This window comes from Nelumbo lutea, chromosome 1, assembly GCF_056320005.1.
Source record: "Nelumbo lutea isolate HS-2025 chromosome 1, American lotus-T2T, whole genome shotgun sequence".
Taxonomy (NCBI): domain Eukaryota; kingdom Viridiplantae; phylum Streptophyta; class Magnoliopsida; order Proteales; family Nelumbonaceae; genus Nelumbo; species Nelumbo lutea.
Genome location: NC_142684.1, coordinates 138356430 through 138374258, shown reverse-complemented (window position 1 = coordinate 138374258; position 17829 = coordinate 138356430). Strand labels below are relative to the sequence as shown.

Below are 17829 nucleotides of genomic sequence, written 5' to 3'. Positions count from 1 at the left end.
ACGCATCCCAAGGCCATAGGCGCCTTTCCCTGTTATTTTTGCGAAAAAACTATTTTTTGGCCTCAAATCACAATTTTTAATATTTTTATAAAAAATCAAAATATGAATTAAAAAATAAATTAAAATATATACAATATTTATTGATAAAATATATATTTGCACACATTTACACAAACATATATATATATATATATATATATATGTATGTATGTATGTATATGTATGTATGTATGTATTTATGTATGTATACATGCATGTATGTATGTGTGTAATATAAATATATATTTAAATACATAGAGCGCTCATATGGAATGGTCTCATCGACCTGGGCAGTAGTTGAATTTGTTCGACCTCCAGGTTAGTTTTTAAAACATTGGAATAGATTACTAAACCCTTAAATATTATTTAATTTATTTTTATTCACAAAAAGACAATGCAATAACTTATTCAATTTGGTGAGTAGTTCTTATTAAATTACCTCTTAACCTTTTAAAATTATATGTTGTTAAAAACAGAAAAAAAAAAACAGATATATAATTGATTAAATGAACAAAAATAAAAATAAGAAAAAATTTATTCTAGCATCATAAAAAGTAAAACAAAAACAAATGAAAAAATTTATTTTTCCAAACAATAGTAAACAATCAATAGATTTTACGGGCCGCATAGATTTTTCCTCGATGTGATGCACTAATGCTATTGGACGCCTCAAATACTCTAAGAGCAAGTGGCTACAAGCCTACAACTAAATAACTAAATTAAAGATGACTACGTTAAATCTATGAAATGACGAAAAGGTATCCATTATGGTAGTCGAATCAGACAATCGGATTCAAATTCGAATTCGGACGGATGGATACCATTTACAGCTCTCACTTAGAACTTCTTAGTTAGGCCAGGTTTAAACGGATCCGGATCAGGATTAGACATTCGGACATGGTGGCGTAAGTGTACAAGTCTAAGGATCAAGGTTGTGAACTGAACTCCACCAGCACCAAACCAAATCCCGACTAAAACAATTTGGCTCAACGGTTGCTGCGACTGGCAATCCTGGTAAGGAGAGAGAGAGAGAGAGAGAGGAGTGGAAGAACAATGTATCCTCGATTCCTATCGCTGGCTCGATGCCTCAAATCCTCCCAATCACTGCCCCAAATCCACCACCTCCACGTCCACCAAATTTCTCTACCTCTTTCTTTTGTAACCACAAACTCTCTGCGTTCCTTCTCGTCTACTTCTTCTTCTTCATCCTCTCCTTCTGTGCAGACTCCGAAACCCGAATTTCCACAAACCCTAGCTGGATTGAGAGAACGCCTTGCAGTCGAATCTCCATCGCTCTCTGACTTCATCCATCTTCAAGAGAATGATGAGTACTCTGTCGAGGTTGGAACAAAGAAGAATCCCCTTCCTAAGCCCAAATGGATGAAGGAATCGATTCCTGGTGGGTCGAAGTATGCTAAGATAAAGAAAAAGCTCAGGGAATTGAAGCTCCACACCGTCTGTGAAGAGGCTCGGTGTCCTAATTTGGGTGAGTGTTGGTCAGGTGGAGAGACCGGAACGGCCACCGCGACCATCATGATCCTCGGTGACACTTGCACGCGGGGTTGCAGGTCAGTTCATCATCAATTACTTGTTTTAAGCAATTTTCATCAGCCTTGTTGGGGGGGAATTACGATATTGTGACTTATATGTTCTTTTGTTGACCTATTTCTTTTTAGGTGTTGGAGATAGAAATTCTCTCAGTTCTCTGTAACATTTTTTTATATTGCGTAAATCACATCTAGGTAGCAAACGGTACCATATAGGAGTTTCAGGTGTTTATTGTTGTTCTTAAGCTAATTAGTTCGACTATAAATATGTAAAAAGGGCACTTTAGATTAGTTGCTCCTTTTCCCCCTCTGAAATTATTTTAAGAAAATATAAAAAGAATAGGAAAATAAATATCAATCCAACTTTTGATTCTTGAATAGAGAGGTTTATCATACAACAGGATGAAACGAGTGTGATTTTATCTACAGATATTAATGAATTCTACTCCTTGCTGATTTCAGAATCTAGGTAATTGAAACCAAGGCCAGAGCCTCTATTATCCTACATTGTAGATTCCATATCCGTGGAGTTTGATGATTCCGTCTAGTTACCTTGCGTTTGACCCTTTTGCAGCCCAAGAGCAAGCTGAAGTCTAAGAAGCTAAGACCCTGTGCTACAGACGAAGCCCTATCTATCATTTAGGAGCCCTTACCCACCTAATCCGAGAATATTTGAAAAATTTTGGGTCCCGAATCCCTTAAATTGCCCTTATACCTTGCCACGTTGAATTTCCTAGGTACATTCATCAATATTTACCTCCAACATTTCTGATCAAAATATTCTACCCACACACACTTCTTTCGTTTGTTGAGGGGTGGGGTGGGGGCAGTGGGTAAGATCTAGGATGCTGGTTTATCACAAGGAGAACCTCTTATGTGGTCTTGGCTGTTCTTGTCAATGCTTAAATGAAAAGAAAATGATGTTGGTAAACTAATGGTCCTTAAAGATATTTGTTTCTCATCACGTCCCAGTGATTTAGCACTTCTGAAATTTATTTGGGAAAAATATTATGCTTGTTTGGAAGCTTTTAATTTGGTTATCTGCTTGTGCTATTTATCAGATTTTGTAATGTCAAGACATCACGTACTCCTCCTCCACCTGACCCAAATGAACCCTCCAATGTGGCAGAGGCAATTGCTTCATGGGGACTGGATTATGTGGTGATAACTAGTGTTGACCGAGATGATTTACCTGATCAAGGGAGTGGTCATTTTGCAGAGGCAGTGCAGAAATTGAAGGCACTAAAGCCCCATATGCTAGTAGAAGCTCTTGGTATGGGTTATTCTTACTCCTAACTTTTAGTATGATCCATAAAATTGAAAAGGAGAATAAAACATTTCTGCGAATAATATGGATGCCAAAACTTGAGAAGGTCCCCATATACCAGATATAAAAATTTTAAGTCATGTGAGCTCACCATGAGATTTTAGACAAGACTATGATCCATATAAAAAACTGAATATTTTGAATAATAGGCTTATTATGGTCCTTTATCTGGCTTATGCTTGGCCATGGACCTCACCTTGATACGTTCTACCAAATGATGGAAAGAATTGTGACATACAGCATATTTATGCCACAATACCACAGATAGTTTTGGTGGAGCTTAGATTTGTGTATATCCTTTTCACACTAAGAGTGACCAACTCACCAACATGTATCCACTAATGGATTAATTCCCTTTTTCAATGTGTCTAAGGAATATTATACTCATAGTGTGTCAAGGATTCATATTTATACAATGTGGTTTCCTATGTTGAATTATGTAATAAAACTTCTCATAATGTTGGTCCTTATATGTTCATCTTAAAAATTTTGCAAACCCTCCTCCTTATTCATTCTTTATGGTAACCATATGTAGTTCCTGATTTTCGAGGAGACCCTGGTTGTGTAGAGAAAGTTGCAAAATCTGGGTTAGATGTTTTTGCTCATAATATTGAAACAGTTGAAGAGCTTCAGAGGGCAGTGCGGGATCATCGTGCTAATTTCAACCAATCCGTTGAGGTTTTAAAAATGGCGAAAGGTTATGCACCTTCTGGTACACTTACCAAGACATCAATAATGCTGGGGTGTGGAGAGACACCTGATCAAGTTGTGAAAACAATGGAGAAGGTAAGGGCTGCAGGAGTTGATGTCATGACATTTGGTCAGTATATGAGACCATCAAAGCGCCATATGCCAGTATCCGAGTATGTAACTCCTGAAGCTTTTGAGAAATATCGAACCCTAGGCATGGAAATGGTATGCTCTGGTTTTTCAGACTTAAAAATGCTACCCTTTTGTTTGCTTTTGCAGACTCTTAATTCCTTAAATATTCTTTATCTTTTGCTTTATAAATCTGAACAAATGACCGCAATTACTTACTTACATGCCGTGAGTTCTATCCTAGAGGCTTCATGCTAATGGATAGGCTAGAGAACATTAATTGCTTAGGGTGATAGGCAACAGTAAGAACCATTTTGCTAGAAAAGTTTGATTTTTTTTCCAATTGATTGGTTATTCTGCAGGTTCCTTTAAGTACTTTCTGTACTGAATTTTGCTTTTTGATCAAATTGATGAAAAAATTGGTCAAAATCAACTTGTTTGTAAATCATAACCATATAGTAGTATGCCATCATTACTTAACTTTATAAGACCCTCATTAACCCAGTGATTTAAAAGGCGCACCTAGGCACACAGGCAAGGCACATTTTGGGGTATGCACCTTGCCCGGGTCATAGGCGCACCTCTTTCAAAATCCGCGCGCTTGGTGCGCCTTGCGCCTCAGCCCAGGCGTGCGCCTTTTTAAAATTTTGCGCTTTTTGCCTTTTTTTTTGAGTCTAACGGCTAGGCCCCCGACCACGCCACTCAAGGCAAGCCCGAACAAGTCTATGTTAGGGTTTGAAATTCTCCGAGAACCCCCTATTTGCTGATGTTGTTCATTCATTCATTGCGATAAAATATCTTCTTAAAAGGCAATGAAAGTTGTAAAATCATTATCTTTTATGTGAGAAATAAGGATTTCAAACCCTAACATAGACTTGTTTAGGCTTGCCTTGAGGGGCGTGATACAAAGGTGACTCATAGAATCAAGAATGCTATTCGTTTTACACCACATTAACTACTAGAAGCAATGCAACTAAGGAAAAAAAAAGAGATTGTGGGTTTTACATGCTTGAAAATGCTTTATATGTTTGCTTTCATTTTTAAATTTTCATTCATGTTATGTTTATGTATTTTAATTTTAGATAATAGGTTTTTTAAATCATTTATAATAAAACTTAAGTTTATATTTTTATAACATTATGTTTAATATATTTTTTAAAATTTTTGCATTTTTTTTTTATTTTTTGGCATTTTTTGGAAATTTCTGACTTTTTTTTTATTTTTTTAGATTTTTTTTTTGTAATTTTGTGCCTTTCTTAAAAAGGCATGCGCCTCGCCTTGCGCCTCGTGCCTCAGGCGCAAATTGACCCCTGCACTTTTAAAACACTGCATTAACCATGGGCTGGTATACATAGCCAATTTAGGAATCTTCTCCTAGATTCATACAAAAAATGGCACATTCTAGTATTTGTAAATCAACCTGAACTACAAACTAGGTAACTGTAGGTGTAATTATCACATTTATTAGATCATATCCAACAAGCTTTTGGAAGGCAATAGTGCTATACAAAAATGTAAAACTGTATTTTCCTCTTATGTATTAGGTAGAGGAATATACAGTTTTATATAAGAGGAAAAATGCATTTATACAGAAGGTTCAGTTAATGATGTTACATTATAGACACTGTTTGATGTTTTTTTCCTCAAAAAAAAAAGTACATGGATTTGTATGTTATTACTGGCTATGTGCTAGTTATTATTTGTTTATCCTGTTTGTAGCTCATCTACATTGTATTCCTATGTATTATCTTTTGAGCAAGAAATGTCCAATATATGCATTCTTATTTTTGTTGGTTCATAAGATAAAGAAGTTACAACAAGACATAATCTGGGTCAGCTTTGGGGTGATTACAGCCTTTCCCTCAATAGTATGTAGATTTTTCATTTGTTGATTTAGTAATTCTTTTAGGCTAAATTGAGAAACCTTCCCGGTGGTTTCTTAAGTATTATTTATCTCTTTTAATTTTTAATTGCATATCTCATCTTTATTAGGATTTATCATTTTGGGTGCTTAAATCAATATGTTACTACTACGCCTAGTTACAAAAGTGGGGATTTTGTCTCTCTTGTTGACTTTTCCTCCTTTTTGTATTCCCATTCCTGTCCTGTCTTTTTTTTGGATTTTTAAACATTGTTGTATCTTTTACTTTCCTATTGTGTCCTTTTAATTTGATCTTCTTTCCCACTTTTGCACAAGCCTACCTTCGTTGTTCTTAAATTTGCACATAGCACATGGATAGTTTGATAAATGCGTGGCTTTAATTAAGTTGGATTGAATGAGAAGAAAGAGAGAGTTCTGTGGTGGCCTAACAAAGGACCAGTCTTACCACCCTGGCTGCTAGATCAGGGGAGATGGGGACAGAAGATCTAAAGCGTGAACAACTCTGATGAGAGTTTAGACTTCTTAAGAGATAAAGAGAGATCACCAAAAGGCCCACTTGTCTCACCATGAAGAGAATCTTATCCAGCTGAAGTGGAAGTTGTAACAGGGTTCTTTTTTTTCTTTTGAGAAAAGGTAAAGTATAATGTATTAAAGAAAAAAGGTCCTGCGTACAATGAGAAGCTGTACAGAAAGCTATCAAAGAGGACTTCAAGAAAAGGCCATCCTCAAAAAAGTACAATCAAGAGTATCATCTTTAAAAACATTATGTATACACAACCAACTCCTAATAACCCCTATAGATGAACTGATGACCTTGGCTTCAGGGGAAGCTTTCTTCTAAAAAATCCCGTTGTTCCTTTCTATCCAAACAATCCACAGAACTGCCAACGGAATGGATGATCAACATACTTTCCCTTTCTTTGTCAACCCAGGTATATGCCATTCTTCCAACAGAGCTTTCACCGATACTGTCATGCACCAAATTAGTTCAGGGACTTCAAAAAGTGACTCCACACTGCTGTACTAAACTTGCACTGTAAGAGCAGATGCCTGGATGGCTCCACATCCGCATTACAAAGTCAGCACCTTAGACCTGAACAATTAAAGCCTTTCTTCAATAGCATCTCTTTGGAAAGGCACCTCTCCAAAGCTGACACCCAAACAAAAAACTTGACTTTTGAGGGAGCCGCAGCCCCCCAAATGGCCCGGCTAGGAAAAGGGACTTCCTTTTCCCCCGCTAGAAAGTCATAAAAGGATTTGACTGAAAATTCTCCTAATTTATTATTCCACTTCTAAATCCTTGTATTCTGAGCTTGTGGATTTAACAGCTGGTTTTGTAGCAAAGCAAGGAGGTCTGCTACCAACTGAAGCTCCCAATCATTGAAATCCCTTCCAAAAGGAGTCAAGCATATTTTATTGTCAGTCAGCATAAAAGGGTTCTGTAACTTACAACATGTGATAAAATCTCTACATTTTCCCCCCTCATCACTAACTTCTTAATCCCTTGGTGAGAATCATCTAGAATTCTTTGATGGATGCTTTGAGGATTCTGGAAGGACCTGAACTGCTGTAACCAGGTTGTATGATGAAGAGATAAGACTGTCTTACATGGTAAAATATAATAGTCAAATAGATGTAACATTGATGATTGCGCTGCCAGGTGGTTGTTTCCGCATACATGTGGTGGAGCTCTGGTGTGCTTCTTTTGGAGTAGTTTGTCTCGGTGAAGTGTGTTTTCTTACTCACAGTGGCAGGGTAGCTTGGTCAGAGTGAGTGCCAGGTCGTCCAAGGTGAGCATTGGTTGTCCGAAGTGAGGATGTGCCCACATTATCTTGATTTTACTGGAGGTCATTTTTACCCCATCAAACATGATGTGTCTCAATGCCTATGTCAAGAAGCTATTTCAAGAGCTAGGGGCAGGTTAGAAAAAGACAGGTTGAAGTAGTGAGAAAATGATTTGAGGGCTCATAATTTGGCAATGTATATGGAACCAAATAGAGCAGAATGGTGGATCAGGATTTCTTAGTAGCCTCAATTGACTCTTTCATGCTGCTGTGCTGCCTGACTACAATCGTCTTACTTGATTGGCTTGCCTGGAGTTTCAAGGGTGAAATATTCTCCAGGCATCTCTCTTTACCACCTGCCTCAATTTTGCTGACTTTGAAAAGAATGCAATAGATTGAATTGTAACTACGCATATGTCTTTCTTGAATGTCCTAAATTGGAAGCATGTTTGTACTCTGTGTAGGGTTTATGGCATTTGTGGTTCATTGCTCCAAACTTTGTTAGATGTCAAATTTATTCCTTCCAAGTTCATGTGAGATGCTTATTCTTTTTCCTTTTCTGTAGATGGTAGATTTTCTTTCTGTAGCCCATTATCCCATCTTTTTTTGGCCTGCAACAAAGAAAAGAAGGGTTTAATGGTTCTTTCCTGGGGATTGGGGTTAGTCTGGTCCTCTTTTTAATTTAGTATTGGAGAGAGTTGGAGCTAAACCCTGCCCGTCTTAGTTGGCATATTGGCATGCAATTTCCTCCTTGTTTGTGTACCCTACAGGGGTTATCCTATGCAGATTCCTGACAATTTTCTGTTTGGTGATCTGTCTAATTTCATAGTTGACTATAATAATGATGTGGAATGGTCGATCTTGCTACACATTTTCTTATTCAAGCCATTGCTTTGGATTCATTGTTTTGTTCTGCACAATAACTCCTCCAGTATTATCTTCTGGGTCACACTCTGCTGGATTGTTCCTTCCAAATAAACTTAGAAGTTTTTCATTGGGACATTTGCACATGCCCCTGTTAATGTATTTTGGCACATTTTCACTGTGCTTTTCTTACTTTGTCTTTTAGTATTGCATGCAACATTATTTATATAATTGTACTGTGCTTGCATTATCTGAATTTATTTTCCTATATTGTGTACTGTATGTCTGCAAAATTCACATGAAGGGTGATGAAGGGATCCCAGCATGCCATTGTATTGTTTGTGGTGCTTTGTTGCACATGACTTGGATGCAAGATGTCTGAGTGATCCAACTGATAGGACTTGCATAGTGCTGTGGGAAATCAGTGGAGATGCATGATTATTATGATATGTTAGAAACAAGAAAGTAGATAGTAGAAGTCCTGACCTGCTAGGTAAAAGGGCCATATGGGCCACAAAACCCAACCCAATTTTGTCCTTCGCTATCCAAGGTCTTTGGGAGGGGTTCACTGAATGTGGATGTAAGTGAATGCCTTGGTCTTAACCCACATGCTAGCATTTTTTTACCATTGCATAAGTGATAAGACCTTATGTCCTTACCTGATAGATGAGTCCAATTAATTGGCATTCTGGATGGCTTAGTGAGTGCACAGTCCCTGTAGTCAAGCCCCAAACCTTGCATCTTAAAACATTTGATATACCTCACGGTCATTGTACACCAATTTGTATTATTTTCTTTGTTATACAATTTGTATCTTGGTTGTGTAGGCATTTATTAAAGAAACTAGAACCCCCCACCCCCCACCCTCAACTGGTTACCGCTTGTTCAGGTATATTTCTCTCTTATCTAGCTGTTTTTTATTATTAATAATAAAGAACATAACAAATTATGAGAACTGGATATATAAACATGATAAAGTCACTATTTTGCCACATTATCCTTCATATGTATTTTGTTATTAAGTAGCAAGTTTATTTGGATTATTCTTTATCTGAAACTTTGTGAATGTGTCAGGGATTTCGATATGTGGCTTCTGGACCCATGGTCAGGTCCTCATATAAGGCAGGTGAATTCTACATCAAATCCATGATTGAAGCAGATAGAGCAGCATCTTCCTCGCAGGCTTCAGTCTCCTGAGGGATGAGGAGTGTATTATCCCCTAAACTCATTAAGATCTCTGTTTATCATCTCTTTCCCATCTATTCCATTTGTATATGCAAATCAATGTGATTTTAGCTTTTATTTTGTTTCCTATTTATTGAGAAAACATAACCATGGGGGATGGGGCCCTCTTGCATCTACCCACGTATCAGTTGTTGATGTTCATTAAGCTTCTCATACAAGTAGTTTGCGCTCTCTTCTTGTTGGTAATGATTTTGCAGATAAATCTGCCACATGTAAAAAACAACCTTGTTAGTCATCAATAATCATTTGCTTATTTTTTTGGTCATCTCAATCATCGTTGGCTGTGGGGGCTACAAGTGTAGAATATGGGAATAAGCTCATGATCCCGAAATCTAGGGTGTGGGACTACATTATTATTATTATTAATGCATTGATTAATTGATACTCTTGGTCATGCTCATGCACAATACAAGTTGTTAATATGTTCATTCAACAATTTTTTATTTTTGGGGGGACAAATACTGTAGTCTCTAGCATTAGATTCTACACTTTCAACTGTATTTTACTTATTTTTGGAGCTTGTTCTAGTATCTATTGACTAACCACTGGATCATAGTTGAGATTCACAAAGCTCGAGACCTTTAAGTAGCATAGTGGGTAAGATGTTTGGCTTGGGTAGGTCCATTTGAAGTTTCATGAAGCTGAACGTGATGGTACTAGTTGGTGACTTGGTGGTAAATTTCAGAGCCATGGGGACTGGTACGGGGAGGGGAGATAGTTCATAGGACCCTCCATTCCTTTAATTGATTGTAATAGAACCTTGTCATCTAGACCCATCCTTTTGTTCTTTCCTTGGTTACCAATAAAAAGCTGCCACTTAGTTCAATTGATGGATAATGCATGTGTATGGGACACAGAATTCAGAGTTCAGACATTGAGGCTGTTTGCTAGTGTAAATCCCAGTAATGGATCCATGATCCATCCGCATGTAAAGTACTGTTCCTTGATAATTATTTGTGTTTTCTCACACATGGGTATGGCCTGTTTTTTTCTTGGTTGTATTTTTCATTTAGTGGACGTGATGGAGCGAGTCCAAGCAAAAAGCTAAAGCATCCTAAGATGTTGTTGGTAAATTATTTAAAAAAAAAACATGAAACAAAATAAAGTGGTATTCATTGGTCATCCAACTCAGAGGCAAAAAGTCAGAATGATGCTGACCATCTAGGAAACTTGGGGTGCTGGATTGGTGGTGGGTCCCTTTGGAGCTCTAGTGATGGAATTTATTTTTTTCTCCTTGAAGCTTGAGGTCTGTAGCCTGTAGGGGGGGGAGGCTGAGTTCACATCTGATGCTGTGATTTCCCAATTAATTTAATAAGGACGAGGCTATTAAAGGAAAGGGTATCGTGTGGTTGTTTATAAGGTTTTTGGATGTCGCAGCAGATGTGATCTCAGGGTGGGGGGTGCTTCCGGCCTTTGGCTTTTTGATAAAATCACATGAATCATCGGTCGATCTTAACGTAAAGGGTGGAGAACATGCGTCGTTTTCCTCAGTTACTCTGCTGTTACTGGAAGGCAGTGGCTTCCTTATATTTCCATCAACCGCCGAGTTCGGTGGAGCTGCGCGTTCTGTGCACCCGTGGGTGTGCACTGGACGCGTGTATCCGCCAATCACAGGTGCCCACGTCAGCGTAATAAAAATGCTTAACGTTAATAAGCCTTCAGAAGGTGTCCAGTTGAACCGGACACAAAAGGACAAAAAAACTTAAAACACATTTTTAATTAACCTGGATGTTCGATCTCACTCACCCAGAAGCATCCACTAGCGATCTCATTGCACACTGGCAACGGTGACTTACCGGAGGAGTCTGGGGAGCTTCACAGGTCGAAGTGATTCGGAACATCCGAAGCCAATCGGAACGCGATCGCCAAGTGGTACATGATGTCGTGGAAGTTGGCGGTCTCCATTGTCATCGTCTCTGAAGGAAAAAAAAATCATTCCTTTTCCTTCCCATGTGTACTGAACAGGAAGAGTGTATAGAGATTATCCAAAAAGGGTGGCAAGAGAATCCAATCAACTCTTAGGCCTACAAGGTGGTCACCATGCTTAAGAAAGTTAAAAAAGTCCTAGTGGAATGGAATAAGCATCAATCAGAAACTCAAAAACCTCGAAGAAGAAATAACAGAAAGACAGAAAGGAGGAAGACATAGTGGAATTAAAAAACTTGATAAATCAACATAATAATTGGCTCAAATATGAAGAACAATTGTGGAGGGTTAAATCCAGGAAATTCTGGCTCAAGGAAGGGGAAAAAATACAAAGTTTTTTAATCTCCATGTGAAATAGAAAAGAAGATGGAACACAATAGAATGGTTAAAGGGTTCAAGAACATGGATTAATGAAAGGAAGGAAATAGCAAAAAGTTTTAAAGATCACATTCTCAGAATGTGGTTCAAATGAATTCCTAGACCCATCATCTCTAGATAATTTGATCCCACACCTTCTCACAAGAGAAGACCAAGAATCCCTCCCTGTAGTCCCCTCTGTTGAAGAGGTCAGAACACCTTGTTTGATATGAACCGACATAAGGCTCCGGGACCATAAGGTTTCACTCCTTTCTTTTACCAGAAATTTTGGGATGTGGTTGGGATGAATCTCACAAAAGTTATCCAAAATTTCTTCAAAAGACAGATTGTTGAGAGAGCTAAACCATACAAATTTAGTCTTCATACCAAAGAAAAGTAGCACTGAACAAGTGGAGCATTATAGGCCAATAAGCTTGTGCAATGTAATCTATAGAGTGCTAGCAAAAGTCCTAGTAAATAGACTTAAATCCCTAATGCCGAAGCTCATTGACCAAAATCAAGCAGTCTACATCAAGGGGCTGAAACATTATTAACAATAATATCGCAGCAAAAAAGATCTTTCATAAATTAAAAAATCAGAAAGGGGAATAAAGATGGGCTGCTCTAAAATTAGATACAGCCAAGGCTTTTGATCAAGTGGGGTGGGAATTCATCATAGAGAGGATGAAAAGATTGGGATTCCCAGGAAAATGGTGTAATTTGATTTACCAATGTCTCTCAACAGTCTCCTTTTCGATTCAATTAAATGGAAGTCCTTGTAAGGTCTTCACCACAAAACGAGGACTCCAACAAGGAGACCCCCTCTCCCCTTTTCTCTTCAACATTGTAATGCAGATGCTCTTATATATTCTCTAAAAGGAAGAAGAATTTGGTAAAATTGAAGACATTGCAATGGGTAAAAACACAAGGAAAATATCCCATCTAATGTTTGCTGATGACTGTTTAATATTCACCAAAGCAAATCCAACCTTCCTCCATCTAAAAGAAGCACTGAAAAAGTTTGAAAAAATCTCAGGGCAACAAATAAACTATCAGAAATTTGGTATAGCCTTTAGTAGGAATATCCACAGAGTCCACCAAAAGTTCATGTGTAAGATGCTCAATATGAAAATCATGGGTTACCATTCAAAATATTTAGGCTCCTGGTTGGTGGATGAAAGGAAAAAGAGTAATTCTTATAGCGAGATGATTAGTAGAATTGAGAAAAGAATGGATTCCTAGTAAGCAAAGTTTCTCTCACAAGCGGGAAGAACAACACTCATAAAACCACGAGTCAAAGTATACCAACCTAAATTATGTTAACGAACCTCCTAACAAAAAAAGTCTTATAGGAAGTTTTAGTGGAAGGGGAATGAAGAAAAAAAAGTTATGGCCATAAAATTGCTTAGAGGAAAATCTGTAAAATGAAAAATGAGGGAGGTTTGGTTTGAGGAGAGCTGAAGAAATGAATAAAGCCCTCTTTATTAAACAAATCTGGAAATTGCTAAGTGGGAGTGAAGACCTTTGTGCTGAACAAATCAGAACAAAATATTTAAAAAATAAAAGTTTCTTCACCTGCAAGAAGAAAAGCTCAGATTCATGCATTCATGGTGGTGTAAATGTGTTCTATCCTTGAGGAAAGATCTAGAAAAATAACTACATTGGAAGATGGGACGGGAGAGAAGATAGATGCTTTAAATGATCCATGGATTCCTTGGAGTGAAAATGGTAAACCCGCATTGAAATATGGCATGCTCCAATAAGAACAAAACTCTACTATCCATGTCAATGATCTCCTATCACAACATGGTATGTGAAATGTAGAGATTTTAAGACAAATCTTTGATGATGTCATAGTAGAAGCCATTCAACATATCCCTCTAAATCCTGACAGCCTAGAGGATTGTCTCTCATGGAAAGGAACACCAGATGAGACTTTCTCTGCCGGATCAACCTATAGAACTTTCATTGCAGATCTAATATCTGACCCCCAAAATGTAATTCAGTGGAGGATATTGTGGAGACTACAAGCTCCATACAGATGCCAGATCTTTGGATGGAAGATCTTATCAAATGCAATCAAAACAAAGAGTCAATCCTGGAGTTGCTAACAGAAAGGTGATATCTTATGTCCATTCTGTAACTCAGCGGAGGAGACTCAAAATCATCTATTTTATGAATGCTCCCTTATGAAAGCGGTATGGCTAAAAGGTCAAGTAGGCTTTAACCCAGATAGTTTTCTGCAAGCTGTCGAGGTGGTCTCGAAATGCTGGAGGGAACAAGTCCTTAAGGAAAATTTACTTATCTAGAATTCTGGCCCTCCTAAGAAGTATATGGGATTAACAAAATGAAGTTGTTTTCAATGCTAAAATTCCAAATCCTCTGGATGTCTGTAATCGTGTAGATCTTTATTTTCCTTTGAATGTGAACAATATAGAAGGAAATGTGAAAGGTGACTCTAAACACGGACACACTCGCTGTTTTTAAACTGCTCATCTGTCAATTATATAATAGTGGATGGATCTTGGGACACAAATACACATAGAGCAGCAACGTGCCTCTATCTTCTTACAATACAAGTACTGAGATTGCAGAATGAGAACTCTGCATGGCCATGTTGTAAGGTGAAACTGAACAGTGGGCAATCATCCGAGGCTTAAGAAAGCTGATTTCTCAGAACATCATTTCAGCAACTTTGTTGTCAAATGCAAAGGCAGTGTTAGAAGGCACTAGAGGAACCAAAAGAAACATCTTATGAAATGAACAATACCTTACGGACCACATTAAGCATCTATTGACTTTTTTTTTGATAACATATCTTTAGTTTATGTAAATAGATGTAATACAGTTTTAGCGCATGTTCTAGTCAAAAAAGTTAGACTAAGGAACTCTTTTATCTCTTTTAATAGACTCCCCCCTCATCTAAATAGATTAAATCCTGTACCTGTTCATGGGCCGGGTAGCCCAATGGCCTGGCCCGCACCCTGGTCGGGCTTGGTCATGTAATTAGGTCTGTGGGCCTGACCTTGGCCCTAACACAGTAAGTCCGAGTGTGTTTCGGGCTGGGCTCGGGATTTGTCAAAAAAGCCTGGCCCGGCCCGACTCAGCATTATATATTTTATATAATATATAAAATACATATTATATATTATATAAAATATATAAATAATACAATATTTATTAAAATATATATTTATAATTTAATATATACATTTTTTATTCTTTTCTTTATAATTTCTCTCTCTCTCTCTCTCTCTCTCTCTCTCTCTCTCTCTCTCTTTCTATATATATATATATATATTCAGCCACTTCAACAGTAATATAGTATGGGCTAAATTTCAGGCTGGGCTCGGGCCTTAGAAAAATCTGTTAATACAGAGTGAAAGCATGGTCCAAACCTGGCGCACGACAGGTTTAAATGTAAGTGGGCAGCTGATGAGAAAGGTTAGAGGGAAAAGAGATGGACAAAATTAAATAAAAGGCCCAGTGGCCCACTTATTCTCTCTCTTTCTCTCCTTTTTTTTAAACGATTTCCCCTCGTAATGTCTTACTGTTTAATGGAAAAAAAAAAAGGAAAAAACTATACTAATAGAAATTCTTGTACATCACAGAATGCATTAGACTTTTTTAGACACTAATACATCACATAGTGTATTAGATTAGACATTTTTAAATGTTCAAATTACTCTTTTGGATGATTCTTTTTCCTTGAAATAGGATAGATAATTTCATCAGATTGGGTTTAGTGATATTGTACCACTTCAATATGAAATAAAGAAGACAAGCACAACCATTTAAAATTGTCTAATACCTGGTCTGGTATGAGTAATGCACATGGGCATTATTACGACAAAATAGTGAAATACTAAGGAAAATGTTCATTTTATTAAGCCAAAAGGCGAAAAATTAATGCTCGGAATGCAATCAAGAGATCAACAACAAGAACAGAGTCAACAGTCTTTACAAGGATACTGTATATTCTTACCTATAATCATATAATAACAGATTAAACAGGGAAAGGGTTTGTCTGCTTTTTTTTTTATTTCTTGGTAAATATGAATGTTAACAACTTCAACTTTCTCTACTGCCTGACTTCACAGTATATTACAGTTTACACGCCACACTTTATACTTTCTATTCCCTGGAATAAAAACAATCTTTCTCACAGTTGATCGACGCTTCTCTCAAAGGTGGTGTTGACGAGAGTGATGAGTGATGGATGACACAAGGTAAGGTATTTCCCTAAAAAGACGTCCTCATTAAATCCTTTTCCCACTCCCACTCTCTCTTTCTTATTGTAAGATGTAACCGCAGCAGAACTCCCAATAAATACTCTTTATTGTGACTGGGTGATGTGTTGTCTGCTCTCTCCAACTTAATTACCATTCCCGCCTGTTAATGAATCCTCGCATCTCATCTCATCTCATCTCTCTCTCTCTCTCTCTCTCTCCACCTCCGACCTCTCCCACCACTCTCTCTCTATTTCTTCGGTTAAAACATCGCTGCTCATTTCCACCGCTTCAATTTAGGCCTGGAACTCACTATGCCACTTACAATCTCTTCTTACTTGAAGGAATTCACGGGTTCAAAAGTTTCAGCCGTTAGAGTCTTTTGAGTTTGCAGCAAAATCGAAATGGGTTGTTGTATCAGCACCAATGAGAGTGGTGAAGAGAAGCTAGCTTCCCCAAAGCACCAGCATTTATCGGAGAGAGCTTTGGTGCCGGAGCTTGACTCCTCTTGCGTTAGAAGGGCCAACGGCAAAGCTCCTCCACCTGCACCTCCTCCGGTTGAAGAGGAGACTGTGAAGGAAGTACTGTCGGAGACTCCCAAACCCAAGCTCCTCCCTTTCCCGAAGATTCACAACGAGAAGATCCGGAAGCCCTCTTTGCTGGACCTTGAAGAGGAGATTGTGGAGAAGAAAGCTCCATCCAACGCAGTGGAAGATGCCTCTGAAATGTCGGAGATCTGTAGCGTAAGCGAGAGCCTCTCCACGACGACCATGACAGAGAGGAAGGACGACGAAGAGAGGAGCCGGGATGATGGAGAAGTACGGCAGAGAGTGGATAGATCTCCGGGTAAAGTCCCTAAAAAACGCTTTGCTTCAGGTGATTTGGCCGGGAGGACAGATAAGGGAGGCAGGTCTCCTGTCAGAAGATTCGAACCGTCTCCCGGCAGAAGAACCGACAATGCCATCAGATCGGTTCACAGCAAGGAAATGAACCATGCAACGCGACGACGGATATCTGGCAACAATGGACTAAAGCAAGATCCCGGTGACAGTTCCGGTCGGAGGTCGAGGTCACCAGCCACACGTCCGGTTGAGTCAGGAGCGGCTCGGTCAACCATCGGCCGCAGCCCGTCATCGAGGAGACCCGGGATGTCCCCAGGCCAAGCCCCGCCGCTGCCTCAGGAACCTGACCAGAAGTTAGAAGAAACAAAAGACGGAAACTGGCAGACTAACGAGTCCCTTGAAAACCCTCACGTTTCGTTAGAATGCTTTATATTCCTGTAATAGTTTCTCTACTTTTTCAGATTTCATCTAGACTGTATTTTCTGTACTTGCGCAGATGTAATGAAATTGGGGATAAGATGAAAAGATCTCATCAGAGAAGGCCTTTTCGGCCGGAAAGAAAATGTGGGTCGCTGTCAACGGGAATATGTAGTTAACATATTGATTGTTCAGTTAGCCGGTTGGGTTGTCCGTCGCCGGTGAGGTTGTAGGTCAGAAGTAGCCGTTAGTTGTGTGATGGCTCACTCTTTCTACTCATTCTGTAAATAGTAATTGATTGAAAAAGCTGGGTATAGTCGAGTCTATAGAGGTTAGTAGTGAGACAGCAAAATATTTGGGGTTAAGACCCGTATTTGATTCTCGTGATCCGTCGTGCTGAGATTCTCAGAATAACCCTTTCTCTCTCTCTCAAATTCTTTCTATCACCTGAGCAATTATAAATGAAATGCAATCAAGATTCAAGCAATGTTTCCCCGAGGTGAGTGAGGAGTGGCTGACCTTGTAGTCGTAGTCAAGTTCTTTCTTTTCAG

General features: G+C 38.5%; 2 protein-coding genes across 2 annotated transcripts; both read left to right on the top strand.

Moving 5' to 3' along the window:
* The first annotated feature begins 812 nt into the window (after positions 1 to 812).
* Positions 813 to 9772, top strand: LOC148877871 (lipoyl synthase, mitochondrial-like). Its single transcript, XM_088945673.1, has 4 exons — positions 813 to 1607; positions 2648 to 2859; positions 3449 to 3828; positions 9337 to 9772. Exons 1-4 carry the CDS (start codon positions 1093 to 1095, stop codon positions 9457 to 9459), a joined length of 1230 nt encoding a protein of 409 aa, XP_088801799.1. The 5' UTR covers positions 813 to 1092; the 3' UTR covers positions 9460 to 9772.
* Positions 9773 to 15826: 6054 nt separating this feature from the next.
* Positions 15827 to 17584, top strand: LOC148877870 (uncharacterized). Its single transcript, XM_088945670.1, has one exon. The coding sequence runs from the start codon at positions 16424 to 16426 to the stop codon at positions 17300 to 17302; it is 879 nt and encodes a 292-aa protein (XP_088801796.1). The 5' UTR covers positions 15827 to 16423; the 3' UTR covers positions 17303 to 17584.
* The last annotated feature ends 245 nt before the right edge of the window (positions 17585 to 17829 follow it).

Bases quoted from the DNA above. Each gene is read 5' to 3' on its own strand.
- LOC148877871 (XM_088945673.1), top strand. From the start codon at position 1,093: ATGTATCCTCGATTCCTATCGCTGGCTCGATGCCTCAAATCCTCCCAA. The intron at 2,860-3,448 runs GTATGGGTTATT...AACCATATGTAG, and splicing joins TATGCTAGTAGAAGCTCTTG to TTCCTGATTTTCGAGGAGAC. The intron at 3,829-9,336 runs GTATGCTCTGGT...TGAATGTGTCAG, and splicing joins GAACCCTAGGCATGGAAATG to GGATTTCGATATGTGGCTTC.
- LOC148877870 (XM_088945670.1), top strand. From the start codon at position 16,424: ATGGGTTGTTGTATCAGCACCAATGAGAGTGGTGAAGAGAAGCTAGCT.